Here is a 19,648-nt window from a genome sequence, read left to right as displayed (position 1 = left end):
CCTCAGACACTCTTTTTCTTTTTTTCTTTTTCTTTCTTTCTTTCTTTTTTCTTTTTGTTTGTTTTTGGAGACAGGGTTTCTCTGTATAGCCCTGGCTGTCCTGGGACTCACTCTGTAGACCAGGCCGGCCTCGAACTTAGAAATCCACCTGCCTCTGCCTCCCAAATGCTGGGCTTAAAGGCGTGCGCCACCACGGGTGGGCTCCTCAGATACTCTTAACTTCCAGCCTGCTGTGTGTGTCTCATTGGAGAGTAAACAGAGCCCATCAAGACCTGGGGGAGCCTAAAGGGCTATGTTTACCCCCTTTCCATCTCTTAGCAAACCTGAAAAACCACAGACACCTCAGAAAGAGGGGGAGAGCTGGTGCGGGAGTGACACTGGCCCTTAAGAACTAGGGGACCCCCAATGAGGTAACTGTGGTCTTGCTAGGCTAGGAGGAGACACTGAACAGCCTCAGGGCTGGTATAGGAATCAAATTGAAGAGGAGGGGTGCTTTTATACAATAGATAAATAAATAAATAAATAGGCCTATACACTGTATAAGGCCCTGGGCTTGCTTCTCAGCTGACGCACACACAAACCTAGGGTTTGGCAGAGCTCCAAGGGGTTTGGGCTCAGGGAGGGGAGAGAGCTGGGGCAAAGGCAACATGGGAATACAGCGGGGCCAAGGGAATGGTAAGTAAGAAAGAGGAGGAAGCAGGATAGTTGACTAGAAGGGAGGCACCTGGACAAAAAAGTCACTTCTGGCCAAGAGGGGAGGAGGGGAAGGAAAGCAAGAGGGGAAGGAGGCTTGGAGGGGGTAGTTCCAGAAGGGGAGAAGGGTTTGGGGGCCCTGACAGGCCTCCCAATGAATGCAGCACCCTTGGCGCCTGACTTCCAGGTTGATTTCAGCTGGATAGCACATCTGCTATCAGGGGTGAAGGTTGTGCTCCGTCCTCCAGATGGCGACAAGAGGAAAACCTTTTTTGGTATTCCAAAAAAGCTTGGTCTTTGAGCGGCCCTTGTCCAGATCTTACTCCTCAACGGTGGCCAAGTAAGCGTGGACCAGAGCCCTTTGATTGCTATAGTTCATCATATGCGGAGCTCCAGTGACAAAGTAGGATATAAAAGCCTAGCCAATCGCTTGTGCCAGACACGCCCTAGACCCACCTCGCTGGACAGGGAAAGTGGAGCAAAAAGAGAGCAGGAGGAGGGACTTCTCGGTTTGGGGGCAGTAGACATGCAGTGGAACCTCCGAAAGGACAGAAGAGGCGGATGCTGAAGGGGATCATGGAAAAGGCTGAGGTCAAGGGTTGCTTCTCCCGGATATCTAGATGACCTGCTCTCACGGAGGAGATGGAAGAGGGGTGGGGGTGTGGGGGGGAACGACCTGGAGTTGAGTCTGGATTCATTAACTTCAATGAATCATTTGCTCTCTTTGAACCTCTCTGCTCCGCCCCTCCCCCGCCCCCTTGTAAAACGGAGGAGATAGATGGGGGATAGATCTTTTCTGTTGCTAGTTCTGATCTTTGGTTTTAGGAAAGGAAAACCCCGCTAGACGCGTGACTTCGGGTTTCAGGTGCCTCAGGCGGACCAGCAGAACTCGCGGAGCCCACAGAAGCGCTTCTGCGAATTCCGCGGGTCCTGAGCTCAAGCACCGGCTCCGCACTTCGAGCGAATCCCCCACCACACCGACAATCGCGTAGGGTGGGGCTGGCGTCCTTTCCCCCCTCTGCTCTTCTCCTCCGAGGAGCAGAAGAGCCTGGGTTGCAGTTGTCCACGAGGTGGCGCTGCACTCCCACATCAGGTTTAAACGCACGTAGAAATGATTACGTCACCTCAGGCCCTAATGGGTTCTGGGAAGCTGAGGGTTGGAGAGTGTGTGTGCCCCAAAGCCCCGCCAAAATCGCGTTTCCAATTAAGTAAACAAAAACAAAAAAATGCAAAGGTGGGGGGGCTGGTGAGATGGCTCAGCGGGTAAGAGCACTGACTGCTCTCCCAAAAGTCCTGAGTTCAAATCCCAGCAACCACCTGGTGGCTCACAACCACCCGTAAAGAGAACTGACGCCCTCTTCTGGCACGTCTGAAGACAGCTACAGTGTACTTATGTATAATGATAAATAAATCTTTGGGCTTGAGTGAGCAGAGTTGACCAGAGCAAGCAGAGGTCCTAAAAATTCAATTCCCAACAACCACATGAAGGCTCAGCTACAGTGTTCGCATATACATAAAATAAATAAATACATCTTTTTCTTAAAAAATGCAAAGGTGAAAGGTTCTAAAGGAGACTTTAAGTCTGGAACTTGGCCCGCTGTGGTAGCACATACCTTTCATCCCCGAAGAGACAAACAGATCTTGGTGAGTTCAAAGTTAGCCTACTCTACATTAGGAGTTCAAAGTTAGCCTACTCTACATTAGGAGTTCTAAATTAGCCAGGACTACATAGAGAAGAGGAAATTATATATTTATATATCTAAAACTAGTTCCGTTTGGCTTCCAATGTCATTGTGAAAAACTATCCCTGGTCCATTTTTCAGCAGCAGAGAGGAGAAAAGACCTCGGTCCTGCCTCGTATTAGCCATGTACCCATGAGGTCCTGCCTTGTATTAGCCATGTACCCACGTGCAGCTGATTAATTCTATCTGCAAAACAATGAGGCTGTTGGCTTCCTCAGCACAGAGTAGGACGATAAGCCGAAGCACTCTGAAGCATCTAGCTAGGGCCCTGCACCATCAGATGCAAGCTCGTGGGCTTGGCCCCAGATCTCACTCTTTGAGATCTGGGAACCAGCGCTGGTGTCTCTCCTCTCCTGGGCCAGCCTACCACTTAAGTGGTAGATAGGTGGGTTGGGAGGAACAGGATCAGAGTATACCCTGAGATATGAGTTGGCCCTCTCTGATTTTAGCCAGACCTACAACAGCTATCCTACATTCCAATGGCCTTTTTCTCTGCTACTGAAGAAAAAGAAAGAAAGAGAAAAAGAAAAAAAGGAGCAGGACACTTATCTATGACCCAGAACCGAGGTGGCAGTTTCATGGTGGCACAGTTATCTTCAGGGCAGTAAATCAGAAAGAGATCATGTCGGGAATAGAAACCAAGGCCTCCGCGCTAGGCATGGGACCTGACACTGAGTTTCATCCCTGGTTGGAACAGTATTCCGTGTACCCCCAGTGATGGTTGTGGTGGCTCTGCCTCCAGCAGAGGCATGCTGGGGATGGAGAGGTACCTCTGGCCCCAAGTCACACTGGTGCAGGAGCTGTCCCTCCCTGAGTCACTCTGACTCACTCTGCCTTCCTTCGCCTGTAACTGCTGTGAAGAGCTGGCCCTGAGCCTACAGTAGGAAGAGTCATGGAACGATCATCCCTGAACGTGCCTAATATAGCCATCCCAGGGCCCTGTGTGACTCTCTGCCCCTGAGAACAGCTCTGGGCACAGATCTGAGGCAGAGAGACTGGCTGAGGGACAGACCTGGAACACCAGGTCAGGAGACTGTCTCAGGAGTTCAAGCTTTCCCCCATGCTGCCCTTTCTGCAGTGATACACAGACTCTAGGGATGATGTCTACGGTCACCTTGAATGGTTCTGAGCTTTTGGAGGCCTCCTAGGGAACCCGAGGTGAACATTAGGACCATTGACACATGAAAAAAGGTGAGGGTTAGCCACTCGGCAGCTAAAGGTTTGTATATATTATCAAAATCTTATGGAAAAACAGATACATAGCTATTTATACAGCAGCAGGTGATGTGAAGAAAATGTCTGCTTTGGCATCAACCCTTCAAGTCCAGCTGCTGTCTGTCTGTCTTTCTACTCCCATCCGGAGCTTACCCTCTCTCAGGCGCTGTCCAACCATGTCCGCTGCCCAGGCATAGCAGATGGGGGGTTTGTAGCATCCTCTGCCCTCCTGCCTTGCCTTTGGACTCCCAATCCCCTCCAGCCTTCTACCACTGCCCCATAGAGTGCCACTGGCCCAGCAATTTTGCCCCAAGGGCTCCTCAGAGGCCTGAATCCTGGCCCCGGAGGCAGTGAGGCTGGGGTCCATATGTGGTCCCTGGGAGACATCTTTTCTGCATCATAAGCCTTTGGCAGCATGCCTGCTACATGGACTCTGGGCAGTGCCATCTTCTCTGTGACGCGCTTACAGGACTCCTCTTGTCCCGACACTTCAGCTTCAGGTTTCAAAGCAATTTTTGAAGGGCCTCAGAGACAAGGAAAGAAAACGGAGAAGAGATGAGGTGTTCTCCCTCGAGCGTGGCCCAGGTCTCGAGCTCTCCCATGACGCACAGGGACAGCTGCAACAGCTCAGCCAGGGTGGGGTGGCGGGGGTCTGTGTAGCCCTGGGACAAGAGTCTAGGCAGTCACGGCATTGGTACCAATGCCTGGCTGCCTGTCCTATTGAAGCAGCTTGGGCACCTCTACCTGTAAGGCAAAGCAGAGCTGGGTTAGCTCAGGGAGTCCAACATGGTTTCCTAGTCTATCTCTTTGCAAAAGGACACCGTGCAAACACCTCCGTATGTGTCTGTGGGGGGCAAATGTATGTGTCTGTGAGGTGAATGTATGTGTCTGTGGGGTGAATGTATGCGGCATTGACAGCATTTTTCCTTTCTGTGAAAACCAGATGTCAGTAAGCAGCCACTGGATCCCAGCTGGCTTCTCCTTTATGCTTTGGTCTTTAGTCACAAATGCTGGTGAGGGAAGCTGAGTGTCCAGTCAGGAAGGCAAATGATTCTGCGCTCTGTCCCGCACGTGGGACACTTGCAGGGAGCCAAGGATGTGAGAATCAAGAGATACTGAGACAGCCCTGGTAGTTAAAAGTACACCCGCCCAGGGAGTGACCCTTAGGATAGACTGGCCTGTGGACTTGGGCTGATCCTGAGAGCAGACAGAATAGAACAAAGATGATTTTTGTTTGAAAAAACAGGAGAAAAGAAAGGCTGCGTGCTGGGACCTCTGGCAGCCTTGCGTACTGTAGAGGCCACTTCTCCATTCCTAGGGGAGGCAGGTGTCACTACAGCTGGAGAAGACAGAGAACTGGGAGTCAAAGGAAGAGCTTTACAGAAAACAAAAGGCCTTCCCTCTAAGAGAGATGATGTGGTCTGGTGGAGACTGGAGGGCTGACAGGCCCGGTGGCCTGACATGGGCTCCTCTGTGTGTGTTCCCTCTGTACCCTGCCTTCTCCTACAAGCCTAGGACTGTCCTGGCCCCCTAGCCGTGCCTGCCACCGCTTACCTTCTTCAGTTGTTTAAGGTTGCTGGATCGAATGGCAGCTAAGAGCTGGTCACGTGAGTTCTTCTCCTGGGCAGGGAGGGCTTTGTCTCCCATCTTCCTCTGGGTAGCTGGTGAGAGTGAGTTCTTTAGATTCTCCATGATAAGGGGTGGGGCCAGCGGAGGGGGAGGGGGAGGGGGGGCTGCTGGAGCACCCGGTTTCTTGGGTGAGTTCTTTGGAGCAGACTTTGGAGATGGCTGGGGCGAAGGTTTGGGGGAGCCCTTGGCCAGAGCCCCGACCTTGGGTACCTCCAGCCGGTCCTTTTTCTCTCCGCCGGCTTCCTGGGCCTGCTTTTGCTCTTGCAGCCGTTTCTGTCGCTGCTTGTCCATGTTTCGGCTAAGCAGATTGGTGACAGTCATCCGGGGTCCAGCCAGCTCAAAATGGTAGCCCAGCTTGAGCAGGGTGGTGTTCTCCTTGAGCAGTTTGGCAATCTCCATCTCAGTCTTGCCCCCACAGATGTGCCTCTGGTTGTGAAACCGCAGCTCTGTCAGCGTGTTGTTCTGGAGGAGGGCCCGGAAGATGGCCAGGATGCCTTTGCCAGTGATGTGATTGGAGTCCAGGTTGAGGCTAGTGATGGTCTTATTGGCCTTGAGCATGATGGCAATGGCGAAGGCCACGTGGTCGTCAGCCCGAGTATTGGCCAAGGCAAACACCTTCACCACAGTGTTGAACTCCAGGGCCTCTGTAAACCGGACCAGGATTTCATTGGTGATGCAGTCCGAGTTGTTGACATTCACCTCGGTCATCTCTGGGTCATTGCTCTTCACTTTCTCCAAAGGTTCATCGAATATGCTGGGAGCTGCTTCCTCTTCTGCTCTGGCTTGCCCATCAGAGGGCTTGCTGGGGCCACTCGGGGCCTGCTTCTCTGGGGCTTTGGTCTTGCTCTCTTCCCTGACTTCTTTGTCAGGTTGGTTTTCTTCCTTCTTAGCTTTTTCATCCTCCTTTCTCGAGTCTCTGCCGCCACAGCCTACGCCCTCATCCTCTGGCTTCTTGTTCTCCCTTGGCTCTTTCAGCCTCCCGTCCTCCAGTCTCCTGACTGTGTTCCTGCTCTCTGCCGATACCTTCACTTCCTCTTTCTTGCTGGGCTCCTTCACCTCCTCTCTCTTTTTATCTTTGTCTCTGCTCAAGCCTGCGTTCCTGACACTTCCGGCCTTCTCTTCTTCCTTCTTCATGGCAGCTGCCCTTTCTTCTCTGCCATCCTTCCCGGACTCTTTCCTGTCTACGGCAGCCCTGACCCTGCCTTTGTCAATGCCCCTGATGACCTTCTCCTCTTTGGGCTTCTCACCCCCTCTGCCATCGGCCTCCTCTCGATCCCTGGAGAAGCTTTTCTTTAAAACGCCCTTCTTCGGCTCTTTGCCCAGGTCTGAGTCCTGCCTGGGGCCTAGGGCCTTCCTGCTGGCATCACTGCCCTTCTCCTCTCCATTCTTGGCATCTGTCTTCCTCCCAACTTGCTTACTTTCCTAAGAATTCAGAAAAGAAAAACAAACATGTAGAGCTGGCCATAGAGGGGGGGAATGCATGCACGGACCAGCCAGGGAGGACTTGTCTAAGCACCCTTCTGAGGGACATTTGATTCGGGGAAGGTTAACAGCCTTCTTTGGTTGAGTTAGGACTATTCTGGCCTCAGGAGAGCGGATTGACATCAGACTCATGGCCTCTGGTTTGGGCCATGTGCACCTGAAAACCTGCAGACATCAGCTCCTCCACAGAGCATCTTAAACCTTTTCAGTCATGGGTGAAATTTTAGTTTCCTGCTACACACATGGTAAACTGAAGAAAACCACTCTTGCCAGAAAACCACTGTCCTGTTCATAATGTTCAGTGCTTCTCACTATAGATAGCATTTGTTTACATTTTTATTTATTTATTTATTTATTTTTCGAGACAGGGTTTCTCTGTGTAGCCCTGGCTGTCCTGAAACTCACTCTGTAGACCAGACTGACCTCGAAACTCAGAAATCTGCCTGCCTCTGCCTCCCAAGTGCTGGGATTAAAGGCATGTGCCACCACCGCCTGGCTACATTTATTATTATTATTTTTAAGACTTACTTGTTGAGCTAGAAAGATGGCCCAGGGGTTAAGAAGGACCCAGGTTCAATTCCTAGCACCCACATGGAATCTAACAACCACATGTTACTTCAGATGCTCTTCTTTGGCCTTCTTGGATACCAGGCATGCAAGGAGTACCCAGACATAAATGCAGGGAAAATGCCTATACACATAAGATACCATAAAGATGTGTGTGTGTGTGTGTGTATATATATATATATATATATATATGTTTTGTTTTTTTGAAACAGGGTTTCTCTGTGTAGTCCTGACTGTCCTGGAACTCACTCTGTAGACCAGGCTGGCCTCAAACTCAGAAATCCGCCTGCCTCTGCCTCCCAAGTGCTGGGATTAAACGCGTGCGCCACCACTGCCTGGCCCATAAAAATATTTTTAAAAGACTTATTTATACTGGGCAATGGTGGCTCACATCTTTAATCCCAGTACTTGGGAGGCAGAGGGAGGTGGATCTGAGGCCAGCCTGGTCTACAGAGTGAGTTTCAGGACAATCAGGGCTACACAGAGAAACCTTGTCTCAAACAACAGCAACAACAACAAAACCAAATGAAAAGAAAACAATCAAAAAACAGAAAAACAAAATGAAAAGAAAACAACAAGCAAACTTATTTTTATGTGTGTTTGCTGGCATGCTTGTGTGTACACCACATGCCTGTAGTTCCCACAGAGGGCAGAAGAGGACATTGGATGCCCTGGGATTGGATTCGCACAAAGTTGTGAGTTCCCATGTGGGTGCTGGCAACCCAACCTGGGTACTTTGCAAGAACAGCCAGCGCCCTTTGGTCTTTTGTTTGTTTGTTTGTTTGGGGGTTTTGTTTGTTTGTTTGTTTGTTCCTTTGGTCTTTTGTTTGTTTGGGGGTTTTGTTTGTTTGTTTGTTTGTTTTGGAAAGGGGTAAGGGTTGGATGTTGAGACAGCTCACTATGTAGCCCTGGCTGTCCTGGAATTTGCTATATAGGCCAAACTGGCCTCAAACTCACAGAGATCCGCCTGCCTCTGCCTCTCAAGTGTTAGGATTAAAGGCATGCACCACCATGCCTGTCTGGCCAAGAGCACCAAGAGCTCTTAGCTACTAACCCATTTCTTCAGTTCCAAGTTTATGTTGTAGTATACATTAAAGAGGACGGTAAGATAGCTCAGAGGCAAAGGCACTCACCACACAAGTCTGGTGGTCTTTTTTTTTTTGGTTTTTTTTTTTTTTTTTTGGTTTTTTCGAGACAGGGTTTCTCTGTGTAGCCTTGGCACTCCTGGAACTCACTCTGTAGACCAGGCTGGCGTCAAACTCAGGAATCTGCTTGCCTCTGCCTCCCAAGTGCTGGGATTAAAGGTGTGTGCCACCATCACCTGACCCTGGTGGTCTTTTGATCCCTAGATCCTATGGTGAAGAAAAACAGTTCCTAAAAGTTGTCCTCTGAGCATGTGTGTGCATACTTGTGTGTGTCCTTACAAGCACACACACACACACTAATTATAACACATTAGATACATTAAAATGTCAATTAGCTAACTCCCGAGTGTCTGGCTCCCCTTGCATTCATTCTGCAGATAATGAATTTTGTAAGTGTACTGTGTGTGTGTGTGTGTGTGTGTGTGTGTGTGTGTGTGTATGTGTGTGTGTGTTGCTAAGGATCAAAACATTCTAGGCAAATGTAGCTACCTAAAGCCACTACATTGGCAAAAGGGGAAAACGTTGGAATGATCAAGATAGTATTGCTAATATTTTATTTTACCAACCAAGGATATTTCTAAATTCTATTCTCTGTACCATTGAATGAATATATATGCATATACATACCTATGTAAACCCTTGAAATAAAAGGGACTAATTAATTAGGTAGCCATAATAGAGCTGAATAGTTCCATCAAATGTGTGTCTTCTTTAACAGTCCACGGTTTTATCGTCTTTAATGTTTAGTAAGGACTTTGATAGAGCCAAGCATGGTAGCACATGTCTCTAGTTTTAGTACTAGGGAGACAGAGGCAGTCAAATCTCTGTGAGTTTGAGACTGGCTTGGTCTATGTAGTGAGTTTGAGTTCCAGTCTAGCTAGGGCTACATATCTTATCCGAAGGAGGAGGAGAAGGAGAAGGAAGGAAGGAAGGAAGGAAGGAAGGAAGGAAGGAAGGAAGGAAGGAGAAGAAGAAGAAGAAGAAGAAGAAGAAGAAGAAGAAGAAGAAGAAGAAGAAGAAGAAGAAGAAGAAGAAGAAGAAGAAGGAAAGCAACAGCAGCAGCAGCAGCAGTAACAACTTTGCAGGGACAAGTCGCTCTCTGTGCAAAGCCCTAGAAACCACTGAGGGCAGCCTACCACAGTTAGGATCTAGGACTCTGTGACTCTCTACTCTGATTACAGATGCTGTGATGTCTGGAGAGGCCCTGAGATGGAATCAGTTTCAGTCGGTAGAAACTTGAGTGTTCCAGGCAGCACAAGCCACCAGCACCTCCACCGGCCACCAGCACCTCCACGGGCCACCCAGCACTTCCACAGGCCACCCAGCACTTCCACAGGCCACCCAGCACTTCCACAGAGCCCTCTTCCTTCCCCTGCAGAGTTGTGGTCTATGCCCATTTCACAGTGCTTGATTCTTATCCCTACAGAAGCAGAGGGAGCAGTAGATGACACAGGCCGTTTGACTAGTTGTGAAATGGAGAGTCGGGAGCAATTGTGTCACTAAGGGATGCTGGAGATCTTTTCCCACTGTTTTTCTTTTTTTACTATGAAGAAAGACCAGGAAGGGCTTCTTTCTGTCAGGTGTGCCCAACCGAATGTGGGAAGAGGGAAGGGCAGAATTGGAATAGTCCTGGCACCCTCTGGCCATGCAGCCCTTCCTTCCCCCACCCTTCCCAGTGGGGATAGAGAAGAGGTTGTGCCTGCATGGCAAACACTCTAGTAGGGATCAGCCCTGGGGTTTTTTAACGTCTTTCCCACAATCACAATAGGCAGGCGAGGGCTGGAGGCCTGGGAGACAGGGCCTTGGACTGTGCCCCTTTCAACCTTAAGCTCGGAGAATATAGCTGTACTGCATGTCATTGGAGCTGTGTGGTGAACAGAACTCCTTTACTCTCTCTCTCTGGCTCCCAGGGAGCTGAGTCTGGCCCATCAGATTATCTGGGGCAGCTTTCCATTTAGGGCTCCTTTTATAAGACCTCCTTAGGTTAGCCTGGGAATCACTTCTCCCATCCCATCTCACTGGGCCCTCCTCTCATTGCACAAATATGGTGGAAAGTGCTAGCTCAGACTGACTCTTTTTTTGGGGGGGGGGGTTCGAGACAGGGTTTCTCTGTGTAGCCCTGGCTGTCCTGGAACTCACTCTGTAGACCAGGCTGGCCTCGAACTCAGAAATCTGCCTGCCTCTGCCTCTGCCTCCCAAGTGCTGGGATTAAAGGCGTGCACCACCACCGCCCAGCTCAGACTGACTCTTGAGCAAAGCTCTGGAGGTCTGGCTTGGGACAGAGCCTGCTACCTTCCTTTCTCTCCCTGCTCCCCGGATGTGCCCATCTACTCAGTGTTCACCACTCAAACACCTCTCCAGAATGCCCAACTGCTCAGCTCACAGGCTTGCTTCAAGGGAGGCCAAGATCCACAGAGATGACAGCCAACTGGACTGGGCAGGCTTAGGCAGTCTGGAGCTCAGGCCCAACTGTCTCAATAGCAGCCATCAAGTATACAAGATACAAGAGGATCTGATCTTTCCCATTAGGTGTCAAGGCTCCATGCCCTGCCTGCTCCACACTCCTCTTGCCTGAGTGCCACATTACCCACAGAGCTTCACAGATCAACCCCCACTCCCACCCCTACTCAGAACCCCCAAGTAAGACTTGATCTTTACATTTGAACCCTTTCTCTTCCCAGACCTCTCATATCCTGACCTTTGACCTAATCGGACGCTAGCTGCCACTCCTCCACTTATACCCCTGACCTGGGGTCTAGGTTGACTGAGCTCTACCAAGAGGTGTGCCAACGCTTTAAAAAGAACCAAATGTAAACCAGGCTGAGTTGGGGGTGGGGAAAGGTTGATTAATCACTGCTTTCCTCCAAATAGCAGGAATGAATGGGGCTGTGGCATGTTGGAGCAAGCTCAGCCCTGGGAGCTCAGACCTTGCCTTAAAAGGAGAAGGAGCACAGACTGCTCCCAGGCCTGGGATTTTGCAGAGTCCAGCTCCTTGCACATAGCCAGGCCTCCTCCTTCTGCTTATCTGAGATGGAGTCTGGGCTGGTGGCTTGATTTTGTTTGTAGGATTAATGGTGTGCATCCTGATGGACTCCACAGGTTATTTTGGCCGGTGTTGGTTATCTCTAGACCTTACTTGACCTTTCATCATCTATAGCAAAAGGAGTTTAGGTTAAATGTAACAAAGAACTCAAGAGGACGAAGGTCTATCAGCCTTTAGATGAGGGATCTAGGCAGTACGATTGTTCCTTCTGGGCAAAGCTTAAAGGTTACAGGAAGCCCGGAGGGGTGGGTCTGGAGTCTAGCTGGAGTCATGCATAGAGACTGGACTATGGAAAGGATGACCGTAGAGAACCTCCGGTGGCCTGTGACACATGAAGGGACCTCTCCTGAGGTCAGAGGTGAGAAACAACTCCTCACCTGTTTCCTCCAGGCCTGTGGCCATGTGGTGTGGTGTCTTGTTTGCTAAAAGCAGCCCCGAGGACTTCAGTGAACAAAGCTGCGTTGTCCCCATCACCAGACACTCCTGAAGCTGCTTCCTGTAAAGTCATATCTGATTACAGAGAAGCCACCACGCCGACATCTCCAGTGCCAAGAGAGGAGGAGAGAACAGGAGAGGACAGGAGAGGACAGGAGAAGAGAGGTCTGTCTATTTGAAAGCCCATGACAAGAGAGCTCGCTGAAGGCAAGAACCAAGGGCTCTGTACTGTGGAACCCTGTTAGTTCAGGCTAGCTCTATCCTAGCTATCTTTCTTCACCTGATGAGAAGGAGTCTCCTTAGCCCCCACACAGCTGTGAAGAGCAAATTTGTAGACGGTCCCTGGAGAGCTGCTCATAGGAAGGCTGGAAGGGAATTGCCTTTGCTTATGAGCCCCCTCTCCAGCACCTTGCCTGCAAGGCAGGGATACCTCCAGGGATCACCACCCCCCTCATCCTCCAATTCAGACACACTTGCTTCTTCCCCCCAGCAAGTCTGAAGTGACTCTGCTTCAAAAGTTCAGAGCCACTCTTCCTGCATTTCCAGGATACGGGAGGCCCTGGTAGACTCTCCAACTGGAAGCAACCAGATGGCCCCAGCCTGAGCTCTAGATTGGAGTAATGGCTCTGCCTTTGTTGGGCATTCTTTCCAGGCCTTAGCAACGTGGGTTTTGACCTTGGTGGCCTGTGGAGTGTCACAGCACGGGCAGCCTCAGTGTAGAGATCGAGAGTTTGCCAGGCCTCCTCTTGCCTTTGGCCCTGGCCAGCTGCTTCCTCCAGGATCAAGGCTGTTCTTTCACCAGCAAAGCAAGAGAAGCGCGTGGTAGCGTCTCCTAGTCCTGCTTGCAGAGCTGCAAACCCCTCACCACCCCTCCATCTTGGTCCTATACATTCTCTCAGAACCCCAGATCTTGGACCCTTGCTCCCCCCGACCCCAGCTGCCCCATGACTTCCCAGTCCAAGTCCCCAAAGCTGCTAGTGCCATCTGTTTGCAGAAGGGAGGGCAGAGAGGAGCTGGCCACAATTCCCCTGGGAAAACAGCTCCCTTTCAAATTGGTATGAAGGGCAAAACAGACACCCCAGTCAGGGCTACTGGGGACAGAGGGAGTGAACTCCCTCCAGGCTCCTGCTTCATTCTACCTGGAGCAACACTAAAGATTCCAGATCCTCCTGGAAGGTCTTCTACCATTTGGGGACTGTAGCATTCCAGGCACACAGTAGTGCCCATGTGCATTGGTGACCTGTGGGTAATGAGCCTGCTCTGAGGCAGCTTGTTGCACAGATCTGAGAAGTAGTACTACTGTCCTTGAAAGCCTCTGCTTCCTATCAGTACTGTTGGGAAAATTCCAGATCGTTCTAGAAATGTTGTTTTCGGAGGTATAGAAGCCTATTAGTTGTCCTGAGTGCAAACTGCGCATGTGTCTCTACATAGTTGTGTGGCCCTCCAACCTCCTTTTTGTTTTGTTTTGTTTTTGTTGTTGTTGTTGTTGTTTTGAGACAGGGTTTCTCTGGGTAGCCCTGGCTGCCCTGGAACTCACTCGGTAGACCAGGCTGGCCTCGAACTCAGAAATCCACCTGCTTCTGCCTCCCAAGTGCTGGGATTAAAGGCATGCGCCACCATTGCCCGGATGGCCCTCCAACCTCTTGTCCAATGCACAACAGAATCCCCTGGGATTCCTCACCTAGTTTTTCAACTGGCTGTGTGCAGGGGCCAGGACTCAGATCAAGCTCCCCTGCCGAGAAGGGCTGGAAAGGAGACACCATGTGACTGTTCCGAGAGCCTCAGGGAAAATGCTCGCTGGAGCCAGGTATGGTGGAGCCTGTCTTTAATCTCAGCACTCGGGAGGCAGAGGTAGGCAGATCTCTGTGAGGTCAGTGTGAGGCCAGCCTGGTCTACAGAGTGAGTTCTAGGACAGCCAGGACTACACAGAGAAACCCTGTCTCAAACTGAGAGAGGGAGGGAGGGAGGGAGAGGGAGAGAGGGAGAGAGGGAGAGAGGGAGAGAGAGGGAGAGAGGGAGGGAGGGAGGGAGAGAGGGAGAGAGGGAGAGAGGGAAAGGGAAGGCTCTCTGAAGTCATGACTTCATTAGGGTCCAGTCCCTTGTCCTTGTCCTACTTGAGACCTTTTGTTCCCAAAAAGTATTTTAGAATTTTATAAGGGGTAAAATTGAACACTTACTCAATGGCCAAGGGAACTATAATTTGAACTTTTCCATGGGAAAAAGATGACTATATCTCAGACGCCAGGAGCCAACCTGGAGGTTAGGGAGCTGGGATGAGACCAGGCTGCTTTGGCAAGGGTTCCCCCCCACACACCCCAACTGTACAGCAGGCCTTGTGAGAATTCGAGCCTAAAACAGAACTCCTCATGATGACCTGTGAGCTTTGTCATCATCTGCAGTGGGGTTTCAGTGCTGCCTCTCACAGACTTTCTCTCAAGGAGTCTCATGTAGGTTTCGGTTGATCTCAACTCACAGTGTACCTGAGGACAACCTTGAACTTCTGCTCCCCCCCCCCCCCCCCCCAGCCACATCTGGCTCAGGGTGTGCCGTACTGACAGCCCCTCCCAATACTTTCTAAGCATGCAGAGGACTCCTTGCTTAGGGAGTTTTCAGCCCCTAGAGTGAAAGAAAGGGAGAGGAAGGGGTATGAGAGACCTGGCAAGGCCCTTCCATGGCTTAAGAGCTCCCTGGGTGCTTGATGACAGCCTAGGGCACCATCCTCAGAGAGTCCTTAGTAGACTGTCATAAATGGAGGTGTCAGCCTCAGGCAGACCCTCCACACATGACCCTTCCACACCAGAGATTAGCTATGCCTTAGACAGCCTGTTCCCACCCTGGGCACCTGGTTGAGAGACACATACAAACAAATTTTTTGGGGGGCTCCCTTATCTCCAAAGGCTTCAGGCTATTGAACACAGCTTCCCCAAAGCTCAGGGTTTCAGAGGGGTCCTGCTGGGAACCCAGATAAGCCTGCCTACCTGGGAAATGTTAAGCTGAGAGGCCAGGCGTGGTTTCGGGGTATATGAGGAATGAGTGGTAAGAAGACCGTCTTCGTCAAGGTTCTGGGAACAGAACCCAGGGACTTACAAATACTTGAAAAAACCTTTATCACTGAGCTACATTGCCAGTCCAGATCAAACCACCCCTGGCCCACGTGGTTGAGAAAAGCAGTGACCCTTCTGGGTCCTGCTGTGGTCAATCCACTCGAGCAACAGTGGTCTCGGCTCTGTGGGTGGAGGTGAATGAGGCACAGATCTCTGCAGAGAGTCAGGGTGCTGCATGAATGTCAGCCTCAGATGCTCCAGCGGGGACACCCAGCCTTCCTTTGGATTTCATATCTAGGTGAGAGGAGGGGCCTTCCAGGAGGAAAGGGGAGGAAACAGCCATCATCAGAGATGGGAACCAAGATCCGACGTCCGTGTGTTCCCAATTCCCCACCATCGGGAATGCAACCATAGCCCAAGGCCCTCACTGTAGGCTGCCTTAGTCTGTCACGTTCCTGTGCTTGTTCCATACTGTTTCTCCACAAGACACTTAACTTTGAGGCTAAGAATGCAATGAGTAGTAGTAATGAGAAAACCAGATTTTCGAGAGGAGACCCAAAGGAAATGCGAATGGTTCTGCAAATGAGCTAGGGAACGGATTGGCGTGGCAGCACTGCTCCTAGTGGAAATGAACCGGATGAAGTCCTTCGAGGTAGTGACATGCATGGAGCAGAGAGTGAGAAAGGAGAACCAGGATGAGGAGGCTCCATGACGCCTGAAGGAGAAAGGGGCCTGGTAAATGGAAGCCACTGTGGAGAGGGGTCCCCCTTGGGCCTCACCTTTTTGCTCCTCAGCGCCCCCTACAACTTTGCTCCTTGACACAGGCATTCCCCAGTCCACCTTCACTGGGTCTCAGACTTCCCATCACCCAGAGTCAGTGGGAGCCTAAACCAAGGTCTGTTTGGGAGAAGTCTCCCCTGCCCAGCTCTTTCCCCTGTACCACTGCCTTTCTTCTCTCCTGTGTATAAGCCCCTTTCTCAGCCTGTCTCTTCCACTGGATCGGGGCCACCAAGTACACTTTACTAGTTACTCACTGCCTAGCAGACAGCATAGGGCACACAGCATCTATTCTGGCATGAGTGAATGATGTCCACTAACTGAAGCCAGATATGAGTGTAGGGGATGAAGGCCAAGAGAGTCTGCAGGCCAGATACAGTGGCCCACACCTAAAACCCCAGCACTTGGGAAGTGGAGGCAGGAGGATCAGGTATCCAAGACAGCCTCGGCTTCATATGGAATTCCAAGTTAGCTACCTGGGTCATTTGAGACAGTTTTAAGGGGCTGGGAAGAGAAAGAGCAGAGAAAAGAGAGAATTTACAATAAAAAAACGAAAGCCAATGCTGGCCGGGCAGTGGTGGTGCAGCCTTTACTCCCAGCACTTGGGAGGCAGAGGCAGGAGGATCTCTATGAGTCTGAGGCCAGCTTGGTCTACAGAGTGAGTTTCAGGACAACCACGGCTACACAGAGAAACCCTGTCTCTAAAACAAAATAAAAGAAAGAAACAAACAAAAATCCTGAAGCCAGTGAGATGGCCCAGTAGATAAGGGTTCCCGTCCTCAGCCCGGGGACCTGAGTTTGATTTTCAGGACGTCGTAGATGGTGAGAACGGAACTCCTGAAAGTCGTCCATATGAGCTCCTATGTGATCTCCATACGTGCACCATACATAGCACACTTGCCCACACAGAAAACACAAATAAATAAAATGTAATGTGCTCACTTCGGCAGTACTTATCCTAAACTTGGAATGATACAAGAGATTAGCATGGCCCTTGCACAAGGATGACACGCAAATTCGTGAAGCATTCCATATTTTTTTAAAATAAAATAAAATGTGATAAAAGAGATTTCTTTTTAAGGTTTTAGGGTAGAGAAATGGATAAATAGTTAAGTAGTTAAATGACTGCTTTTGCAAAGGACCCCAGTTCAGTTCCGAGCACCCACATGGAGGCTCACAGCCATCTTCCAGTTCCAGGGATCTGACACTCTCTTTGGATTCCTTAGACATGGTGCACATACGCACATGCAGCAGCTCACGCCTACACCTACAATAAAGTCAGCAAAATCCTCGGCACACATCAGACTTGAAGGGCGGAGAAAAAGGGGGCAGGAAGATGGGTAGGAAGGCAAGAAGATGGGTAGGAAGGCAGGAAGATGGATAGGAAGGCAGGAAGATAGGTAGGAAGGCAGGAAGGTGGGTAGGAAGGCAGGGGTGGGCAGAAGTCGTGGGAGGCATGAATATGGTCAAAACTCACTGAATGAAATTCTTAAAGAACTGACACAAATAAATAAATAGCATTTGAAATTCAGAACCAGAATACAAGTCAATGACTACCAGACACTACGGAATGCTAATGCCTCTGTGCCTAGGGAGGCTGAAGATATGAAAAACACGTTCATTAGCTCTCTCTCAGCCTGGTCCAGAGTCTTGAAATGTAGCCCCAGCTAACCTCAAATTCGAAATCCTCCTTCTTTAGCCTTCCAAAGGCTGGGAACACAGTGTGCGTTGCCAGTCCTGGCTCAGAGCCAAATCCCCAAGCCTCACTCTGGTACTGGTTAGGCCCAGTAGAGGTGACCTGCTTGTATGTTAGATGTGCCTAGAGTAATCCAAACCAGGGGTAAGAAAGGAGGACATCTTGTAGAGGGTCCAGGAGAGAATGGCTGCATGCAACTCCTCTCCATCCTGAGAAATACTCAGGGCTCTGCCCAACCACTCACTCTCCCATAAGCTTAGGTCCATAGGACAGACATTCAAGGCCCAGGATAAAAGGGCCTTGATCAGTCTGTACCCTCTGCTAAACTACTGGATCTAGGTTTGGACTAGGCTAATCCAATGCCAGGTGGGCATGTGTTAAGACTTTGTGGAGTCCACAAAGAGAAGCCTTCTTGCTCCCGTGGCTTCTTTTCTTCCCTTTCCTGTAACCTTGAAGACGGCTGAAGCAGAGGAAGGATGTAGAAGCCAAGAGGCAGCTAAGCTAGCCAGGCCAGTCCCCAGAGACTGCCCAGCACTGATGTTCCTTAAAGGAATGCAATAAACAAGGAAGCCTGTCCCACTGGGCCAGAAGTGGGAGACTGGGAGGAGCTTACGGCCATCTTATTCTCCATTTTTACCACTTTATTCCAAAGGACTGCGCAGTTGCAAAGAGACCAAGTTTGTTTTCCAAACCACAGGTTTTTCAGCTTCAGGCTAAGATCTTTGTCTTAGGGTTTTACTGCTGTGAACAGACACCATGACCAAGGCAACTCTTATAAGGACAACACTTAATTGGGGCTGGCTTACAGGTTCAGAGGTTCAGTCCATTATCATCAAGGAGAGAATATGGCAGCATCCAGGCAGGCATGGTTCAGGGAGAGCTGAGAGTTCTACATCTTCATCTGGAGGCTGCTAGGAGAGGACTGCCTTCCAGGCAGCTAGGACGAGGGTCTTAAAGCCCATGCCTTTACACACCTTCTCCAACAGTGACACACCTACTCCAACAAGGCCACACCTTCTAGTCGTGCCACTCCCTGGGCCAAGCATATACAAACCATCACATTGTCCAAGCTCTGTCCTCTATTAGTGACTTTTTCCAGTGCTTTCCTCTGGGACACTATTCTATAAATGTCATCTTTCCAAAGAAAGCTTACTTTTCTCAGTCTTAAATTCTTACCCAGCTCATTACCAATACTCTAGTTGTTGAGGACTCTGTAGACTGGAACGATCCTTTTTTGTTTGTTTGTTTTTGTTTTGTTTTCAAGACAGGGTTTCTCTGTATAGCCCTGACTGTCCTGGAACTCACTCTGTAGACCAGGCTGGCCTCGAACTCAGAAATCTGCCTGCCTCTGCCTCCCAAGTGCTGGGATTAAAGCCATGCACCACACCACCACTGTCCGGCTTGGAACGATCCTTAAAAACTGTAATCCTACCACTGGGGAAGGAGGAGGATCAACAGAAGTTCAAGGCCAGCCTGGTCTGCATAGAAAGTTCTGGGTTAGCAGGGCTACACGGTAAGACCCGCACAAAAAGGGCACATAAGTTCTGCTAAATAGAGGAGACCACCCAGGAAATGAGGACATCTCATAAATGTCAATTCATCCTTTCCTTTTATCTTTCAAGACAGAATAACATCTCCAGGCAGTGGTGGCTGACACCTTTGATCCCGGCACTTGGGAAGCAGAGGCAGGCGGATTTCTGAGTTTGAGGCCAGCCTGGTCTACAGAGTGAGTTCCAGGACAGCCAGAGCTACACAGAGAAACCCTGTCTCAAAAAACCAAAACAAACAAACAAACAAAAAAGAGTAACATTCTACTAGATATGTTAAGCCATCCTGTTGTCCGGACCATTCACGAAGGCTTCAGTGAGGCAGCTATAGGATAAGTCAACTGTTACGTCCAGTTTCCAATATGGGGTCTCCTGCAACTCTGCACAGTTGCTGGAATCCTCCCTTCCGTTGCCTCTTTAGTCCCATGCCCCTCTATCCTCTGCAGAGAATATCCTCTACACTCCAGAAAGGATCACAAAGCCAGCTGTAGGATTTTCTACTGTCCTGTGTCACACCTGCAAACTCCCCTCCTTTCTCCTCTCCTCCCCTCTCCCCCCCTCTTATCCCTCCCCCACCTCTTCCTTCCTCACACCCCCAGCTCAGTCCTGAGACTCCTGGCTCCTCCTCTCACC

At 50.2% G+C, this 19,648-nt stretch overlaps 1 protein-coding gene and 1 non-coding gene across 2 annotated transcripts in view; one reads left to right on the top strand and one right to left on the bottom strand.

The window, feature by feature from the left end:
* Nucleotides 1-3,643: 3,643 nt before the first annotated feature.
* Nucleotides 3,644-19,648, bottom strand: part of Lmod1 (leiomodin 1) — a 42,268-nt gene continuing 26,263 nt past the window's right edge. The window contains exons 2-3 of the mRNA XM_031383690.1: nt 5,205-6,701; nt 3,644-4,394 (exon numbers count right to left, since the gene is read on the bottom strand). Coding sequence (XP_031239550.1) covers nt 4,368-4,394; nt 5,205-6,701 — 1,524 coding nt within the window. The 3' untranslated portion in view covers nt 3,644-4,367. The remainder of the gene's footprint in view (nt 4,395-5,204; nt 6,702-19,648) is intronic.
* On the top strand, nt 16,707-16,811 carry LOC116072542. The gene has a single exon (XR_004111506.1). It is a non-coding gene; the product is annotated as a U6 spliceosomal RNA (small nuclear RNA).

The sequence above is a fragment of the Mastomys coucha genome, unplaced genomic scaffold (assembly GCF_008632895.1).
Source record: "Mastomys coucha isolate ucsf_1 unplaced genomic scaffold, UCSF_Mcou_1 pScaffold1, whole genome shotgun sequence".
Taxonomy (NCBI): domain Eukaryota; kingdom Metazoa; phylum Chordata; class Mammalia; order Rodentia; family Muridae; genus Mastomys; species Mastomys coucha.
This window is presented reverse-complemented; position numbering and strand designations above follow the sequence as displayed.